The sequence below is a fragment of the Eutrigla gurnardus genome (genome assembly GCF_963514095.1).
Source record: "Eutrigla gurnardus genome assembly, chromosome: 2".
In the NCBI taxonomy this organism is placed as follows: domain Eukaryota; kingdom Metazoa; phylum Chordata; class Actinopteri; order Perciformes; family Triglidae; genus Eutrigla; species Eutrigla gurnardus.
This window is the reverse complement of record NC_139916.1, coordinates 9,428,024-9,444,450: the sequence shown is the minus strand read 5'-3', so window position 1 is coordinate 9,444,450 and position 16,427 is coordinate 9,428,024. Positions and strand designations below refer to the sequence as shown.

Genomic DNA, 16,427 nt, shown 5'->3' with positions numbered 1-16,427 from the left:
AGGAAAGAACTGACAACAGCACTCGAGAACAGACTGATACCGTATCTACATCTTTAGAGTGCTGGATCAGTGGACTTTGATGCACTTTATCACACACGACCAAGAGTTTCCCACAAACACTATAAAACGTTTCACTATTTAAATCTCAACCATCGTAACTCCTAAAATACATGGAGCAAGAGGAGTAGCGTAAGCCATAGTAATTACACTAACCTCTGACATTCTCGAATTTTGATGAGTCCAGTTTCTCTGTTGATGTCAAAGTAAGTGCCATCAAAAGAAGCAGACTCTTGTTTTACTCACCATCTGATAGGATTAATTCAAAATGAACTGACTTTTTATCAACGCTAATGCCAAGCTGATGTCCATTTTAACTCAAAATGTATCTCCCATTAGAATGAAATATTACTCTACGGATCCCTGAGCTGGAATTACATACAGAAATTATGTTGTTCTTGGTATAATATGAAATAATCGAAATTAGAGAATTTACAGATGTTTTCCACAACTGAGGATTATCAAATGCCAAACAAAATGTGCGTTAAAAATAAGGAATTAGAGCACCAAAGCTTTCATGTGCACAATATCTTGTGCACCAGCTGGTAAAAACTGGTACCAGCCCACCTCCTAATCTAGTCTCCTTTTTACACCTTCCTGTAGCAACACATCTACCACAACACACCTCCTTGTGTTATTTTCAAACACTGCTATCTTTGAATATCCCCTAAGAGAGTGGGACATCTATTTACATGATGGACAAGATGCCCTTAGCTATAACCTGAGTAAATGTTAAATAATGCAACATCTGGATGTGTCCAGATGGTGACCAGTGTCCTCTATGATCTGCACAAACACCTTAATTTGCCACAGTGGCACTAAATGACAGCTGGCTGGCTGGGCTGCCATGCCAAAACCGAGATGAAGAATCAAGTGCTGCCAGCCAGTCAGGAACCCGGAAGTCAGGCATCCAGCCAGTCTAACAGCCATGCTGTCCCTGATGGGCCAGCAGAGAGTGTGGTCTCTTGCAATGTTGTTTGTGGACGGCAACGTGCCAGCCATTTAGACCTCCATCTAGTCAACATCCAGCCAACTGAACCCTCAGCTCCGTCTACCATCCAGCATTGCCCTTCGACTGCTTTTCAGTGTTTCTACTCCTTTCTTTGTTCAACAAGCACCTAACTACAGACCCGCAAGTTTAAGTAGTGAAAAGGGTGTGAAGTTACTGATCTCAAATCAGTTGTGGGAAGTAAAAACGTGATTATAATACATCAATTTGAGTTTTGAAGCATTTTGTTGGAACACAACAAGAAAACAAAGCCCGTCACAATTACTAATTTTGTTGGACAATATATCAGTTCGGTTCAGTCAAGGTTTATTGTCCCAAAAGGGAAACTTGTCTTGCAGCCAGGTAGGTACACACAAACGCACGATACAAGGACACACAACAAAGAGAGAGAAAAAATATTATATGATAATATAATAGCTAAATAATGCATGAACACCTTCAAAATGTTTAATTCCTAAGAATATAATAAAATAGATGAGTAGAAGGATAAAGTGGCATGAGATCAAAACATTTAAGTAAAGTACAAGTACGTCAAATCTGTACTTTGAGTACAGTAATTGAGTAAATCAATGTTACTGTAATAATGCTAGCTAGTTCAGCTAACATCACATATAAGGAAGGGGACTTTAAACAGACCGTATTTACGTTTACGTCTTTAAGGCAGTGTTAACCTCCCACTACCAGGGTTCCGCCACTTTATTTGCTGAGGCTGCAGGTTATTAAACTTGGAAAATCAATTCTCATCCAAAATTAATTCACTTTAGCGTGAACAAATAAAGTGCTGCACTGTAGCCTCCAATCATGACAAGAGTAACACAGCACAATAATGTTCCCTACAGAAATAAAAGCTCGCCTCAGGTTTTGATACACATTCGATGAAGAGTTCTAAAATGAAAAACAGGATTCATACCAATGGTATATTTTGAATTCAAAACAGCCAATTGTGTTGAAAAGCAGCCAGTTTGCTGGTATGTAGTCAACTAGATATAGTCTACTCAAATCCCATGGGCCAAAGACCCGTGGGTCAGGGTCTGCAAAATAAACGCACACACCAAACAAGATGTCTCCATCACATAAAAATGCAGGTACAGCGACGACCATAACAGTTAAATCATGGACTGTCTTTTTTGCATTTCCATCACACCAGGCATCGGGCAACGGCAATGTTCTAACCATGACGACGCTGCACTAAAATAGAAAAAAATAGGGGGATGATGACAGGCCTGCGGTTGGCTGAAGGAGCTGTGGACACAAAGTGACATGCATACTGTACAGACCGTTTGATAGACGTGTGAGCTCAACTAAGTAGGGCTATGACTATATTTGAATACAGCCGTGTCGTCAAACCTTTTATTTATTTAGAACAAGAGGAGCCTCTTATGCAGGAGTGGTTTGACCGAGTCCATAAGTCCTCAAATAATAAAAAGGACTCTTTCCTTCAACATGATTATTCTGCTTCAGCTGATGAAAGCGCTTCATACAACGTACATTATGGATGTAAAATTAATAGTCTTGGCTCTGTGACTGAAATCTGTTGCCATTGTTAAATTGATTAGATGCTTTGCTCTCTACACACCCATTTCATGTGTGAGAGTGATTGTGTATGACACTGGCAACTCAGCACAGATTAGGAAGCAGTATTAATTAGGGAGACTGCACACGGCAGCACGTCACTAGATCACGTAGCTGACCGGACGACGGCAGGTCACCATCTTGCTGCGCTATGCCATCTGTTTACCTGTAAAAGACAACCACTCCCAATACCTCTGCCTGCCCGAGGATAGCAATATATCTTCCCGTTTTTCTTGCTCTCTCTTCCCGTCAACCTCTTCATCCATCGTCACAACATTGTAATTATGTCACAAACAACCACTCCTAAACTTGTTCTGGCTAAGTACAGCCTTTTACGGACACCTCTCTTTCTCCAAGTCTCTTGCTTCCTCAATCCATCTCTCTGAAATTCAGGTTGATACAAGATTAGGCTGGCTTAATTTACACCACACTTTTATTTGCTCTTTATCACGTTGAGCCCGACAGCAGATATCAAACAGGACGCACAGATAGCTTTTTTCAGACCAAGTACAAGTACTTACATTTCCATTCTTGCCATTACTACCAGTATAGTACCAATATAAGTACTTCATAATATATCTCATAATTATCTCTTTATTTTTCATCAGATAATCCTTACTTTCTCACCGTAACAAATTAAAAATACAACATTTTTACATTCAGTCTGCAGTATGATTGCAGTAAGATTGCCGATAATTATCCATTTAACCGTGTTATTACTTAAAGAAGAAATATTAAAATTAAAAAAGCTAAGAAAAACTCAGAGGAGTAGTCCACCTTTAGTGCGCCTGAGCTGGAGCAGCCAGAGTTGTTGCTAACTTTGAGGTTAACCCTCTTCAGTTTAATTATCCAACAAGCAAGACACTCACCGTCTCTTTCTCTAGACCGGACACTCGCTTACGTCAGGCTTGCAATACATTGGTGGAAACCCTGACAGATTATGCCAGGCAGAAGCACAGCTGAATTCATTGATGTGGTGGAGACTTCCTGTTTGGGTCACATACTGCAGCTGCTGATAAATGATGGATTTAACATGTTTGTGCATCAGGTAATTGTTGCAGCTAGGCGGCATATTAGGCTCAACTGACTAGAGTCGCATTACTTTGCCTTGCGATTGGATGCAATTCTATAGTTTTACGAGTATGAATACATGAGCACAGTACTGGACCCGAGTCCGGGAAGAGAGCAACGTTGTATATGTAATACAACCTACATGTGCTACCATGTGAAGTGACTTGGAGGGGTGTTCACAGCATTTCCAGATAGATAACTTGCAGTTCATTCTCAGCTGAGGAAAAGGAGAATGTTGAAATAGTTTACTTTTTCCTTTCATTTTCCATGCATTTTCAATGATTTGAAAACCGTTTTTTCCAGGAATGCGTGGGCACCCCGATAAGCTCATAAACACGCAATAAAAACACCTTGAAAACTTCATAGTGGAAGAAAAATATTACTATATAAAATATTATACGATTTAATCATACTGTGGAAAGCAATTATGAGAAGGGACAAGGGGAGGAGAGTATGGAGGTTTTCATTTTGTCAATATATCTTCCTCCATTTGTTAATCTACACAAAAATTGTGACGATTTTTTAGTGCCAGATAAGAAAGTGTGAACCTTCTGACTTCAAGGCAATTACAGCAGCAGTTACTCCAGGGGTTGCTATTGATTTTTTCCCCCTCCCTCCCTCCCTCCCTCCCTCCCTCTCGTGCTTCCTCTCTTTCATACTCAAGTCTTTTTCCCACGCATTGGCAATTAGTATGCAGGGGTGAGGCTGCAGGAGCACCAGCTACCTGGGGAACAGAACTCCAAAGTCACAAACAAACACAGGTTAGGGTCATATGCACGGACAAGGATGAACATGCGCAATAACAGTATGTTGGTCAGAGCTAAGCAGCTAGCTTTAGCCAAAAGGGGGCTAACACGTAAACTAGCAGACAACAGGAAGAAAACCGCATTATCTCCGGCAACCTGAAACCAAATGGGCAGCTTCTATCTAATTTGGGGGTTGCTGCAGTTGCTGTCTGTCTTTTGCATTTCTAATTGACAAGAGGGTGGAATCATGGAATCATTGTCATTTTATGATCCAACATCATGCTAGGTTAATTAGGTTGCATCACTTAGGACATTGATATATTCTAATGCACTCACGCACACACGCCGAGAATAAAAGGAAGATGCAATAACAAGGATTGCAAGTATGATTTTTCTAGGCAATAATCATCAGATTCAAAAAAGAGAGGGAAAAGCCAGGTCTAAACCTGAAACAGTGCTGAGGCCATGAGGACAGCTAGCTATAAATAGCGGCAGATTTTTTATTCAAGAGGGCTCTGCTGTTGTGCATTCTCTCACGCTTATGCTGCCTCTCTTCGTCTCTCTCCCCTCCCCTCGATTCTCACTCTATTCCTGCATATTATGTTTCATAATGAGGGGGAACGCACAGACTGTGTAAATATATATGGTCTTTAGAAATGAAAATGAATTGCGTTTCTGAATCGGGTACATCCATGATCGTTACCCATTACTGCACCTTCAAGCCAAGAGAATCGTGGAAGATAAACGTCAGGGTCTCATAACTTCCCACATGCAGCCTTATGTAAGCCCATAGGTTCTCCTTTTTAACTGCACCCCTCCCTCCCCGTCTCTCCCTCCTCAGTATGACAGTGTTGCAGAGTGACGCCCACTTCTCGGTGACTCTCCACCCCCACCAGGCCACCCCCACCCTCCTCCCCACACAGGGACACAGTGGAAGGGAATTCCTCATTACCTCAGCATTTGCCTCACTAAACACATTTTGTGAGTCTGTGCAAACATACGAACATAAACTGACCACTCGCATCTTTCATCCTGTAACGTATAAAATATATATCTCATTAAAACCATTCAAGGTTCTCCTTCCGGCTTAATCACACTGATAAAACGAGTTGCAGAGTATATGAAACTACTTCCAGCAAGCTCCATTATATGATTTTTACATTCTTAGAGAGGTATCATTAAATAAAATTGCTTCAGGAACTTAACAAAGAGCAAAAATGAAAAGTGCCTAGATATGAGGCAATTATAACAGATGGAATGGCTGCACGATTAACCACATCTCAGAGTTGTGAAAGGCACCAGAACAAGCTACATCACACCTACAAATTATCAACACACACACACACACACGGCACATGCTTACTGTATTTAGAGTTCAGCTCTGTGGATCTCCAGCCAAGTCGGATCAGGTGTCTCACAGATAAAAGCACATTATCGCAGGAGAAGCAGTAGCAGAAGCAGAAGCAGAAGCAGCTCTGGACGAAGACAACGCCGACATTAGTTTTATCTTGTAGTACAGTTGAATGAATTCCATGTCCTGCAGCATGTAAATGTCTGAGTTTCAGGGATGTTCACCTCTATGGCTCTCTTCAGCTCATTTTACTTTCTGCGTCTTCAAGCTTGCTCGCTGTTTTTGTTAACGAGTTTCGTGTAAATGGACAGGCAACTCTTTCTTGACTGGTCCCTCTCTTTTTTTCTGAATGAAGCACATGCACTACAGGGAAACAGAAAGCCTTGCTTGCTGGCTGGCTCCCTCTCTCCCTACTGCTCTTATGCTATCATGCGCACAGTTTGCACCGCTCCCTTCTCCTCCAACCCTCCCTTTCCTGTGGATTCTCTCTCGCTCGCTCTCTTACATCTTGTTTGCTCTCTGCCTCTGTAACAATACAATTGCAATGACAGCTAAACCAGGACTCGCAAGAAGTCCAGCTGTTTAAAGGGCTGCTTGGATGAGCCAGTATGTCACTTGATACAGAGCCAAAGATGCTTATGGGAGGTCACAGTAAATACAGTTATTTTTTCACTCTAATTTAAGGCTTGGTAGTTTAAAAAAAAAAAAACAGACAGGCAGGAGATACAGTCCATGTACATTCTAGTCACCATTAATCATTCTTCATTCCATGGGAATATATAAAGTGTTTATCTGTAGCCTGTGTCTGGACAAACTGAATGAGCCAAACTACTGACAGCTGCCGGTGAAACAGAGCACTGCTGCAACGTCCAAAAATAAATCGTAAAAACCAAGGGTTTTAAAAGGGAAATGTTGGGGGGGGATAATTAATGAAACCACCTCATTAGCTTGAAAAAAATCTTAATCCCACAAGACACAATATTTGCATCTTCTCCCAGCCCCCCCCCCCCCCCCCCCCATTGCAAAAGAGGCAGTCAAAAGTTCAGCATCAAAGGAAACATCACTGGACTTATGCTACCTTACCCAGAATTCCCTGCTGGTATCCGTTTCATAGAAAGTTGAGTTCTTGCCACGCCATGCCTTTATTGGGCACAAATTTTAACAATGTGTGGCCAAGTTGGATGGTGTTCCAGCTTATTACATTCAAGTAACAGGGAACGTTCTACTCTAGTCAACCAACTCTAGTAGTTGTGAATATTTTGGCTATAAATGTCACTAGAGACTAATACATCATTTCATATAAATGAATAAATTCTTAGGTGTGCAAGGTACCGGACCAACGGTTATACTCAGGGATTAACTGGTGCACGTGTCCACAAGTCCACCTGTCCACAAGTCCACCAGAGGAGTACAACTGCATCAAAACAGCTGGATCTGTTATTTTCTAGGTGCTCCTCAGCACAGCACTGTGCCATTTTCCCGCACCCACGTTAGTCGTTGATTCACAAATGCATCATCATTTCCATACTCAAGACTACTGCATGGGATACCTCAAACTGTTCTCAGGTGAGAGCACATCTTTTGTGGTCTTGCAGCAGTAAAGGTGGACCAAGGAACACCTACTGTGTGAGAACAACACACAGAGGTGTGTTACTTCATTCTCTGCTCAGGTTAGCATTAATCCACTATATCTTCACATAGAAAATAGTTGTTTAATGCTAAATTAATGCTCAGAATGTTTTGCCCTGGCATCATCAACAGGCATCACCACTTCATCACCTTTCCCCTATACCCAGTTAGATACCTAATCCTGATCAGAGGCACAGGGTTCCTTTCAGAAGTGGTGGTGTGAGTGAGCCTGTAGCCTACAATAAATAAACCCAACACAATTTACTGCTAGTTTCTTCTTTGCTCCGTAAAAAAAAACAAGATTTATTTGGACCTTTATGCCTGTGTACAATAATTTACATAACAAAAATGACCAATGGGAAGGGACAAAATATTTTTGCACCAGTGAAACCAATGTAAAACATTCATCTAGAGCCCTGATAGCATGGCCTTGGAAAAAGGTTTGTCTCAGGTTGACCACATGACTGGGATAAAGGGGATGGTATGCACTAATGCCATCTAATGCCTCAAACCAAGTCCAGCAGCTTCTTCTGCATTCGTCAGGTAGCCTCATTCAAAGGACAGCAACAGAAGACCGAAAAGGGCTTAGAAAGCAGGAAGGAGAAAGGGGAGGAGCGGAGCAAGGATCAGTTGCCAAAGATAAACCTATCGTGAACACAATCACAAGATGTTGTAGTCTCTCCACGCAGCAAATCACTGTGGTAGGGTTTTATGGAAACACTGGTTAGTATTTACACTGCAAATGCACAAGCAGGCCAAAACAGGGATACACTTAAAACAATTGTTTGGACATAACCAGGTTTTAACTGACTTATGCATGATCATGAGTTGCATTAATTTATTTTAGCCCAAACAAATAAACTCAATTTAAAAGTGTTTTATCTTTTCCAAGCACATTTATTAACAAAACTGTCTGTTGCCTTCCGTTTTCTTTCCCCTTGAACTATCATGCGAAAACCCTTCAGCTTTGCAGCAACTACACTGAAGTCAGTCAGCCAGCTATACCCAGTCTAAAGCCAGGCTTATGGCCATGCAACCAGTCGTGTCCCTTAAGCTATGATCAATAATTTATATCAAAGCATGCAATGAAGGAAAGATATGGAAACAGCATTTGAGAGACAGAGGAGCTCAGAAAACAAAGAGCAAGAAAAGGGAAGCGGGAACAAATAAAGATGGAGAGAGACGGAGTAACAGAAGCAGGAGTGGTTAAGAGACGAGAGAGATAGGAGCAGCAGCAATAGCACCACGCTTGGTGCTCTGGCAGAGATCTATAAATAGCTCTTCAAATCTCTCTAGAAAAAGCCACTCTTCTGCTTATGCTGCTGCAAAACGAGATTCAGAGACAGGAGAATATATGGATACCTCGCTGACAAATAAAAACAGAGATCATGTCATCGGAGACACCCTGTAAAATGCAGTATTTAAATTGCTTTTGCAGTGATCTTAGCTTGTATAAATATTTGATTGCAGGAAGGGTATACCGTAAAAGCAAGTAAGTTGCATCCAACACATAAATTTGCATGTTCTACTGGTATGTGAAAAAATAATTGTTTATAGCCATCGCTTATAGCCATCCATCCTGCAGTGCAAACCAAAACACATTAAGCACACTAGTGAAATCTATCAATTCCGGTACTTGTCCACCAAAAAATTCAGTTTTTACAATTCATGAATGCTTCACAATTTTATAATGAATGCAACATAAAGATTTGCAAGTTGCAGGGTGGGGGAAACATGTTGACAGGGAGGCTGCATACGCCATCTTCCTCATTGCTGGCCTTAGCAACAGCAGACTGTTGATTCAATGACTCACCTCCATCAAATCTGACCATGGATTAGGCATTTCTCAACAATACTATCCTTACACCAGCAATTTGACATTGCTCAGGAAGGGTAACTCCTTAACCTTAGTTCCTAAGCTCAACCAGATCAGTCTACAAAACATTGAGATTGTCATGAAATCATTACAATGTCTGTTCTACCACTCGCCAGTACACTGCATCATGACTGGCCAATGCCCATTGTGATTAATATTTATGTTTTCAGACACACATGGTGTTTTCCCAGAGCAGATGTTTGAATCATAGCTCTGACAGTGTGCCGTGATCCCACATAGTTTGACACAACAGGCCTGCCATCTATTTTCAGCTTGAGTATCAAAATGTTGAACTAAATGCAAAACATAAACAGCCAATGGCTTTTTGTCATGGTTTTCTTGACAAACTCTACTTCTTATTTGAATCCTCCTCAGCCATGTGTGTTTACTTTGGATTGGAAAGCAAAAGGAGTGAAAATGGCTGTTTTTTAATTTGTTCAACTTAATTATGCTGCTGATAGCTCCCTGTATTGTTTGTGTTTGGGTCATGTTGAAAGGTTCTTTGAATTAAACATATGCTTTCAGGAATTTCAACAAAGTTTTCTTTTTATTTACTGCAGACAAATTAGTTTCAATCATCGGTTATCTTCTCCTATATTAATATTAATCGGTATCAGCCATGGAAAAGCCATATCTGTCGATCCCTAATAAATAAACCTTGTTGTCATCAGCTAAAATGGGCTTTAAGTGTGCATGCATTGAAAAGCAACACACATTTCCCCTACTATCACTTCATTCTAATCCAACCAGATAATTTAGCTGATCCCTACATTGCCAGTCACTCTCATTCGCCTGTTTCAGCAATGTTTCATTACGATTAAAAGGATCAAATGTTTAACATGGCCAGCTCGTGTCAGACATGGAGAACGCGGACTTTAAAGATGGTGCTTAACGTCACGTTATATATCGGACTAAAAAAACACACACACACAAACATGGATCATCGATTCATGTTCCAACTGATCTCACGTCATCTTAAAAGGTTCAGCTCACCGTGTTGCTGGCTGTTATGTCGCGAGTCCGTGTGGAGAATCCTTCAAGTTGTGTCTGTGGAGAAAACAGATGGCAGTTTGGTCAGAGCCGTGGCTGAAATGATTAGCTTGTCCACACGCTAACAATAGCTAGCGCACGGCATTAGCCTGCTTCCCCCCCTGAAGAGTATAATTAGCCACCTACAGCACCTAGCTACCTAGCTAATGTTAGCCCGCTAGCTAGCCCTTTCTTTTCAGCGTACGCTAGCGACCCTACGTGAACATAATCTAGACGTGTATCTCACAGCCGGCTAGCCGACAAAGTGGCATACGTCTACAGTGAGGCGAAGCTTGTTGTAAACTTGCGCTAGCGCTGTCAGGTCTCAAAATACGAGATGCTAGCTGATACAGTTAGCTAGCGTTTTTGCGAATGACTTACCCGTGCTAATATAATGGAGCAGCTAGCTTCAGTTGGTTCACTGCGACCCCGACTGTCAAAATAGCGCCGCGTGAGGGGGAGAGCGGCGTGAACGTTTAGCGACAGATAGCAAGCGCCGAGGAGCAAGGCAGTCGAGTCCGTGGCAGGAATACGGCGAAATAACAAAAAAGACCAAAGAATAAAAGGACACAAATTAAAGAAAAAAGAACCCAAACGCTATTCCCCCTGCTCGGCTCCGGCTTGTATGTGTGTGTCAGCGTCACTTTTTTCCCTCACCGACAGTTTACGTCAGCGGCGTACTTCACATTCGCAGTGAGACGTTCAGGATACGGTTAAAAAAAAAAATGTTTACCTGCTCACGTTCACGTTACTGGACTCAACATATATCAACTGTCATAGTAAAAAACAGGATACAGTTGAACATATATCACCAAGGTGCTGTTTTCATCTTTTAAAAAAGTTCCTCTTTGATTTGAAATAATTCATATTTATTGGCATTATGAATCTCAAACACTATTGTGACAGCACAATTATCTTTCTACATACATCCCACATACCAGGTCAAATGAAGATATAATATTAAAAAATGCAGACATTATATCAACTTTATCTGTCTATCATTGAATGATTATGAATCTTAACCTTATTCACAACCTCCGTGATTAGGTGGCTGTTGAGTGAAATCTATTTTTTTTAATATATATATTTGTAGGCCTCCTGTATTGTACATATTATTCAAACGCAGAAATATCCACAAGTAAAGTTGGTTGTAGTTCTAAAAGTTCCCCACATGTCGGCAGGCGAGTACTTCTAAGTCCCTCAATCTCACATTCCTCGGGCAAAAAGTGTAACCTACATGCACAATGAGTACAACTGGTATATTTATATGACACACGTGTCCTGAAATGTAAACGTGTGGCATTAAAATATACCAGTTGTACTCGTTGTGCAACTGTATATTTTTAATGACATACAATGATGTGACTGTCAACCTACAGCTTGTCTCACACGTGTCCCCGTGCAAGGCAACACATTCAAAATGTGCCCTATTTTAGAATCACAGGTGTTATGATGGGGCGATTTTTAAAACAGATTGACGGAGGCCTATGTAGCTTTAATATAGTTTTGCATGGCTGTCTGTCTCCCAATTCACGTTTGTGAAATGTCTCTGATTTATTCGTAACATCTTCCTATACATTCAATACGTTTCACTAAAAATAATTCACCTTATCATCACTACTTCTTAAAAACTAACTATATGGCTACAACACTTATGGAATTATGTATATGATTATGGGTATGGGTGCGTGCATGTTGTAGACCCATCATATATCAAGGGCATTCATTCAATTTCAACAGATTCACAGTGCAAAAAAAGAAGAAAAAGAGGCAATGGTAAAGCCCATTAAAGCTGTGTAACTTTGGTGAACTCTTCTATTGCATTTAATGCTAAATTAGCCCACGGCAAGAACTCAATCAGATAAGACTTGTACGGGCAACTGACAAAGAGTCATTAGCCTTCTCCTCCTCCCTGTGTTCTCATGTTATTATTCACTCTCTCACTCGCTCACACACACGAGGCATTAAGTGGCTGTACAATATTATGACACCTTAAAGGGAACATGATGGGACGTGTCCGCGAGGACTTTACGCACGTCCTGAACTGTTTTTTTCGGTGGCGCGTGCGGTTCGCCTATTCTCGAACTGGGTTAAAGGGCGCTGCGTTTCAACTTTGATCGGGAGTGATGGCATGTTTGGGTATACTGCTCAGTTGTTCCCGGGGAGGGCAGCGAGACGCAGAAACCACCTGCTATGAAGTGGTGGCGGCATCATTTATATCCAGTTTACCTCTAAACACGTATAAAGCACTCTGAAAATGGAGCAAAGCAGCGAGTGAGGTGCTGTAAGTTCGTCACTGACATGAAGTTTCACTGATTCCGTGCGCCACTGATCTCCTGCGCTTCGTGTGTAGGTGACGACAGCTATGTTGCGCGTGTTTTGCATGTGTGTGTGTGTGTGTGTGTGTGTGTGTGTGTGTGTGTGTGTGTGTGTGTGTGTGTGTGTGTGTGTGTGTGTGTGTGTGTGTGTGTGTGCGTGTGAGAGAGAGAGAGAGAGCAGCACACACTTTCCCGGTAATTTCCCCGATGCGCTCATTGGTGCGTCCCTCCAACGTGTCACCACTTTTGGTGGATTACCCCAGATATCTTCACCATCGGGAGCGTGAAACATCATTCCTTTCTCTCACCTCACGTCTTCGCGGTGTCCAGCTGTCAACAGGGAACTCTGACAACATTTGGGGGAAAACTTGTGCATTCAGATTTTCAGGATTTGAGAATTGTTGGTGTTCTTTACGCACGCCAAGCACAGAGAAAATGCATTTATTTACTCCAGAGTCGAGGGTCACCACGTCTTTTTTGTTCCCAGCGTTTCTGTTTTTGGCACCCTTGCTGTTGAAGGGTCTCCGGGTCAGTGGCTGCGCGTCCTGCGGTATGCCGGCGTTGGAGAAAGACGCAGAGCAAAGGCTGTTGATAGAAATCGTCAAGCAGCAACTTTTGGACAAGCTGCACCTGAAAGAGAGACCAAACATCACTCAGACGGTTCCCCGGGCAGCGCTCCTCACTGCGCTGCGCAAACTGCACTCGGGGCGCGTCAGACAGGATGGCACTCTTGAACTTGAAAACAGTATACCCAGCAATGACCAAGGTTATGAAATAGTGAGCTTTGCGGATCTAAGTAAGTTTGGTTTCCACATTTTTACGCGTTAAATCTGTTTTACCTGTTTAGCACTTTGGGCGCGTATTATGTCAGTGCGTAAAATTGACCCATTAAGTCAGGGATTCTGTGCGCTAACTTAGGCTGTTGTACAATTCCGTGAAATGTAAAAACTTAGGTTACAATATGTGTCATCCCCTTTTAGATTATATGCTTGTATAAGGTGGATGTATTGACTTGTCATTTTAACGTGAATCTGCAGCTTTTATACGATTTCCCATTTGCTTGTCTAACACAAAATTTCCAAAATATTAAAAGCCTGCATTGTCCTCCAAATGTCATTGATCTATAGATGATGCAGAGCAAGGTGACGCGGCCAGCCTCAGTCTTACCTTCCAGTTTCTGCAGGAACGTGACCAGAGCATCCAGGTGCTCCAGTCTTCTCTGTGGATCTACGTCCGCTCCTCTGAGGACCGTTATCGAGACTCCCGTCTCTCTGCTCGGGTTTTCCTCTCCGCAGAAGGTGGGCTGTCCGGCTCTAACCGGACCCTGGTGATGGAAAAGATGCTGGAGGTCCAGGAGAGCAACTGGCACACCTTCCCCATCACCCGCACCCTGCAGGCCTTCCTGGACGGAGGCCAGCAACGGCTGCGGCTGGAAGTCATCTGCGACGAGGATGGGAAGAACCTCTGCAACCTCGATGGCTCGGCTAACACCAACCAGCCCTTCCTGGTGGCCCAGGTGCGCCTTCGCGACGACCGCACCAAACACACACTCAGGAAGCGCTCGCTGCGCTGTGGTGACGACGTGAGCGTGTGCTGCAAGAGAGACTTCTACATCAAGTTCAAGGATATCCACTGGCACGACTGGATCATTGCACCTGAAGGCTACCACATGAACTACTGCATGGGTCAGTGCCCCCAACATCTGGCGGGCTCCCCAGGCATAGCATCCTCCTTCCACGCCACCGTCTTCAGCCAGCTGAAAGTCAACGGCATCAACACGGCTGCGTCTTCATGCTGCGTCCCCACTGAGCGCCGGCCACTCTCCATGGTGTACTTCAACTCCCAGCACAGCATCGTCAAAACGGACATCCCCGATATGATAGTGGAGTCCTGCGGATGCACATAGAGGACAGAGTGTGAAAGACTTGGTGTAGTTGATTCGTTTTAACACAGGGAACTTTAAAGAGTGATGTGTGTGTGTAGCCTAGACAGAAGTAACATGTTTGCTCTGTCCCAAATTAGACACATGATGACTTTAATGTCACACTTTTTTCTCTCTTTTTTTAATTAAGATAACATCAGTATTGTTTTGTATTCTATTTTGAGAAATCACACTGTCACCCATTATATATTTTTTATTTAATTTCAAAGTTTTGCAAATGCGGTATGTTGGAGAGAAAATGTGGAGTGCCACCTGAGTGAATTTAAATGAGATTATGAGTCTGAATGCAGACACACCTTTTGATCCATATGTCAGAGGCATTAATTAGAGAGGATAGAACCGAAGCAGCCTTGAAACACAAAGAGCCTTCAGTGTGGAGTACCTTCTTTTTTTAGAGATGATCTTTTTTCATTTTGTGATACGTAGGTTATTTATTTTCTATTACTGCAGGGATTCAATCCAAAGTAAAAATATTTTGTGCGTCTCAGGAAATTCAGAGCAGGACTCCCATTCTTCTAGGGATGGGATGATATAGGATTTTATTATGCATCGGGATGATAGAGCCTGATTTAAAAAAAATACAGGATAATTATCATGTATTTATTTAAGGAGACCTTAAGATTCACTTTAATCTTATTTACGATTATTGGATTTTTCACTTCAAAAGGTTGTCTTATCTGTGAGACAATGAAATGTTTGTTTCCTAACTAAATGTAAAGTGATACCAGTATGCTTAAGTGCCAAGAGTTTTAAGCACATTTGACGATTATCGAGATAATATCATGACACAATGTTCATATGGACGTCCAACAAACAATTTCATTTTATTGTGAATTCGCTGTGAGAACCAGTTTTTTAAAGATTTGACCTGAAATGGTTTGAAGAGGTACAATCTTTGACTTCTGTTTGAGCAGAGCCGACGCGCCATGCGGGTGGAAATGTGTTTGATCAGCATCTTCACTGTATTATTGACACAAGTCGGCTAATCAGTTGGGTAACTATGTCTCTGACAGCATATGAACGCAAGGTCGTTTCTCAGCAGCGTTAGCAAACATTTAGCTATTGCTTCAGTGTCAGGTTATGTGAAGGTCTGTGAGGCACGTGGGTCAATGAGCATGTGGTGTTGCACGTTGGCATTTATATCTCTCAAAGTCTAAAGTTTTTCTGGGATGATGTAAAATTAGAAGCCTTCTGGTAATCATTTTTGGGGGGATTTGAAAGAACATAGGCGAACAGTCATAGACGTAGCAATGATCAAGTGGTGTATATTTATAAAGAGTCATAGATTCACCTGTCAACACATGCCTGGTGTCATTTCATGTTAGGGAGAATTATGTGGTTCAATCATTTCTTGTGTACTAACTTTAAAAGTATTTAGATTTAGATGTTAGACGTAGGCCGTGTCTACTTCTCGCCTACGTTAACACCAAGTGGTGTTAAAGCCAAAGGTACTTTCTGGATGATGTTTCATGGGCTTGTCCTTACTGCGTTGGTAAATTGTATTTACCTGCCCAACGACAACACAGAAAAGATTTATAGGCAAGACATTTGATGCATAAATGATGTGCCCAAACAGTAACTAGATTTTTCATTACATCTTTGTAAGCCCACAAACATATTTCACTTGTCTCTGTTGCCTCTAAAAGCTGCTCTTGTATGATCCCCCCCCACCCATGTAAAACCAGTTTATTGTGTATTATTTTATCTTTCCAGCACCCTCTGCCCCAGGACTCGATGTAACATTGAGATACAAACCATTACATAACTTATTAAGCACTTTATCACCCTACTGTATGTTTAGAGCAAAATTTGCTTAAAGGGTCTACT

The 16,427-nt window shown here is 42.0% G+C and overlaps 2 protein-coding genes across 8 annotated transcripts in view; one reads left to right on the top strand and one right to left on the bottom strand.

Annotated features, from left to right (window-relative positions):
- The window catches only part of r3hdm2 (R3H domain containing 2), a 44,107-nt gene extending 33,192 nt beyond the window's left edge, over window positions 1–10,915 (bottom strand). For 3 of the 7 annotated variants that reach the window (XM_084023417.1, XM_084023419.1, XM_084023421.1), the window contains exons 1-2: window positions 10,722–10,914; window positions 10,305–10,358 (exon numbers count right to left, since the gene is read on the bottom strand). The gene's annotated coding sequence lies outside the window, so the exon portion shown is untranslated. Of the gene's footprint in view, window positions 1–10,304; window positions 10,359–10,721 lie in introns of all 7 variants that reach the window. The other 4 variants (XM_084023422.1, XM_084023420.1, XM_084023418.1 and 1 more) reach the window with 3 other exon arrangements.
- Window positions 10,916–12,953: 2,038 nt separating this feature from the next.
- On the top strand, window positions 12,954–16,092 carry LOC311024984 (inhibin beta B chain). Its single transcript, XM_084027622.1, has 2 exons — window positions 12,954–13,454; window positions 13,786–16,092. The coding sequence occupies exons 1-2, from the start codon at window positions 13,094–13,096 to the stop codon at window positions 14,562–14,564; spliced, it is 1,140 nt and encodes a 379-aa protein (XP_083883748.1). The 5' UTR covers window positions 12,954–13,093; the 3' UTR covers window positions 14,565–16,092.
- The last annotated feature ends 335 nt before the right edge of the window (window positions 16,093–16,427 follow it).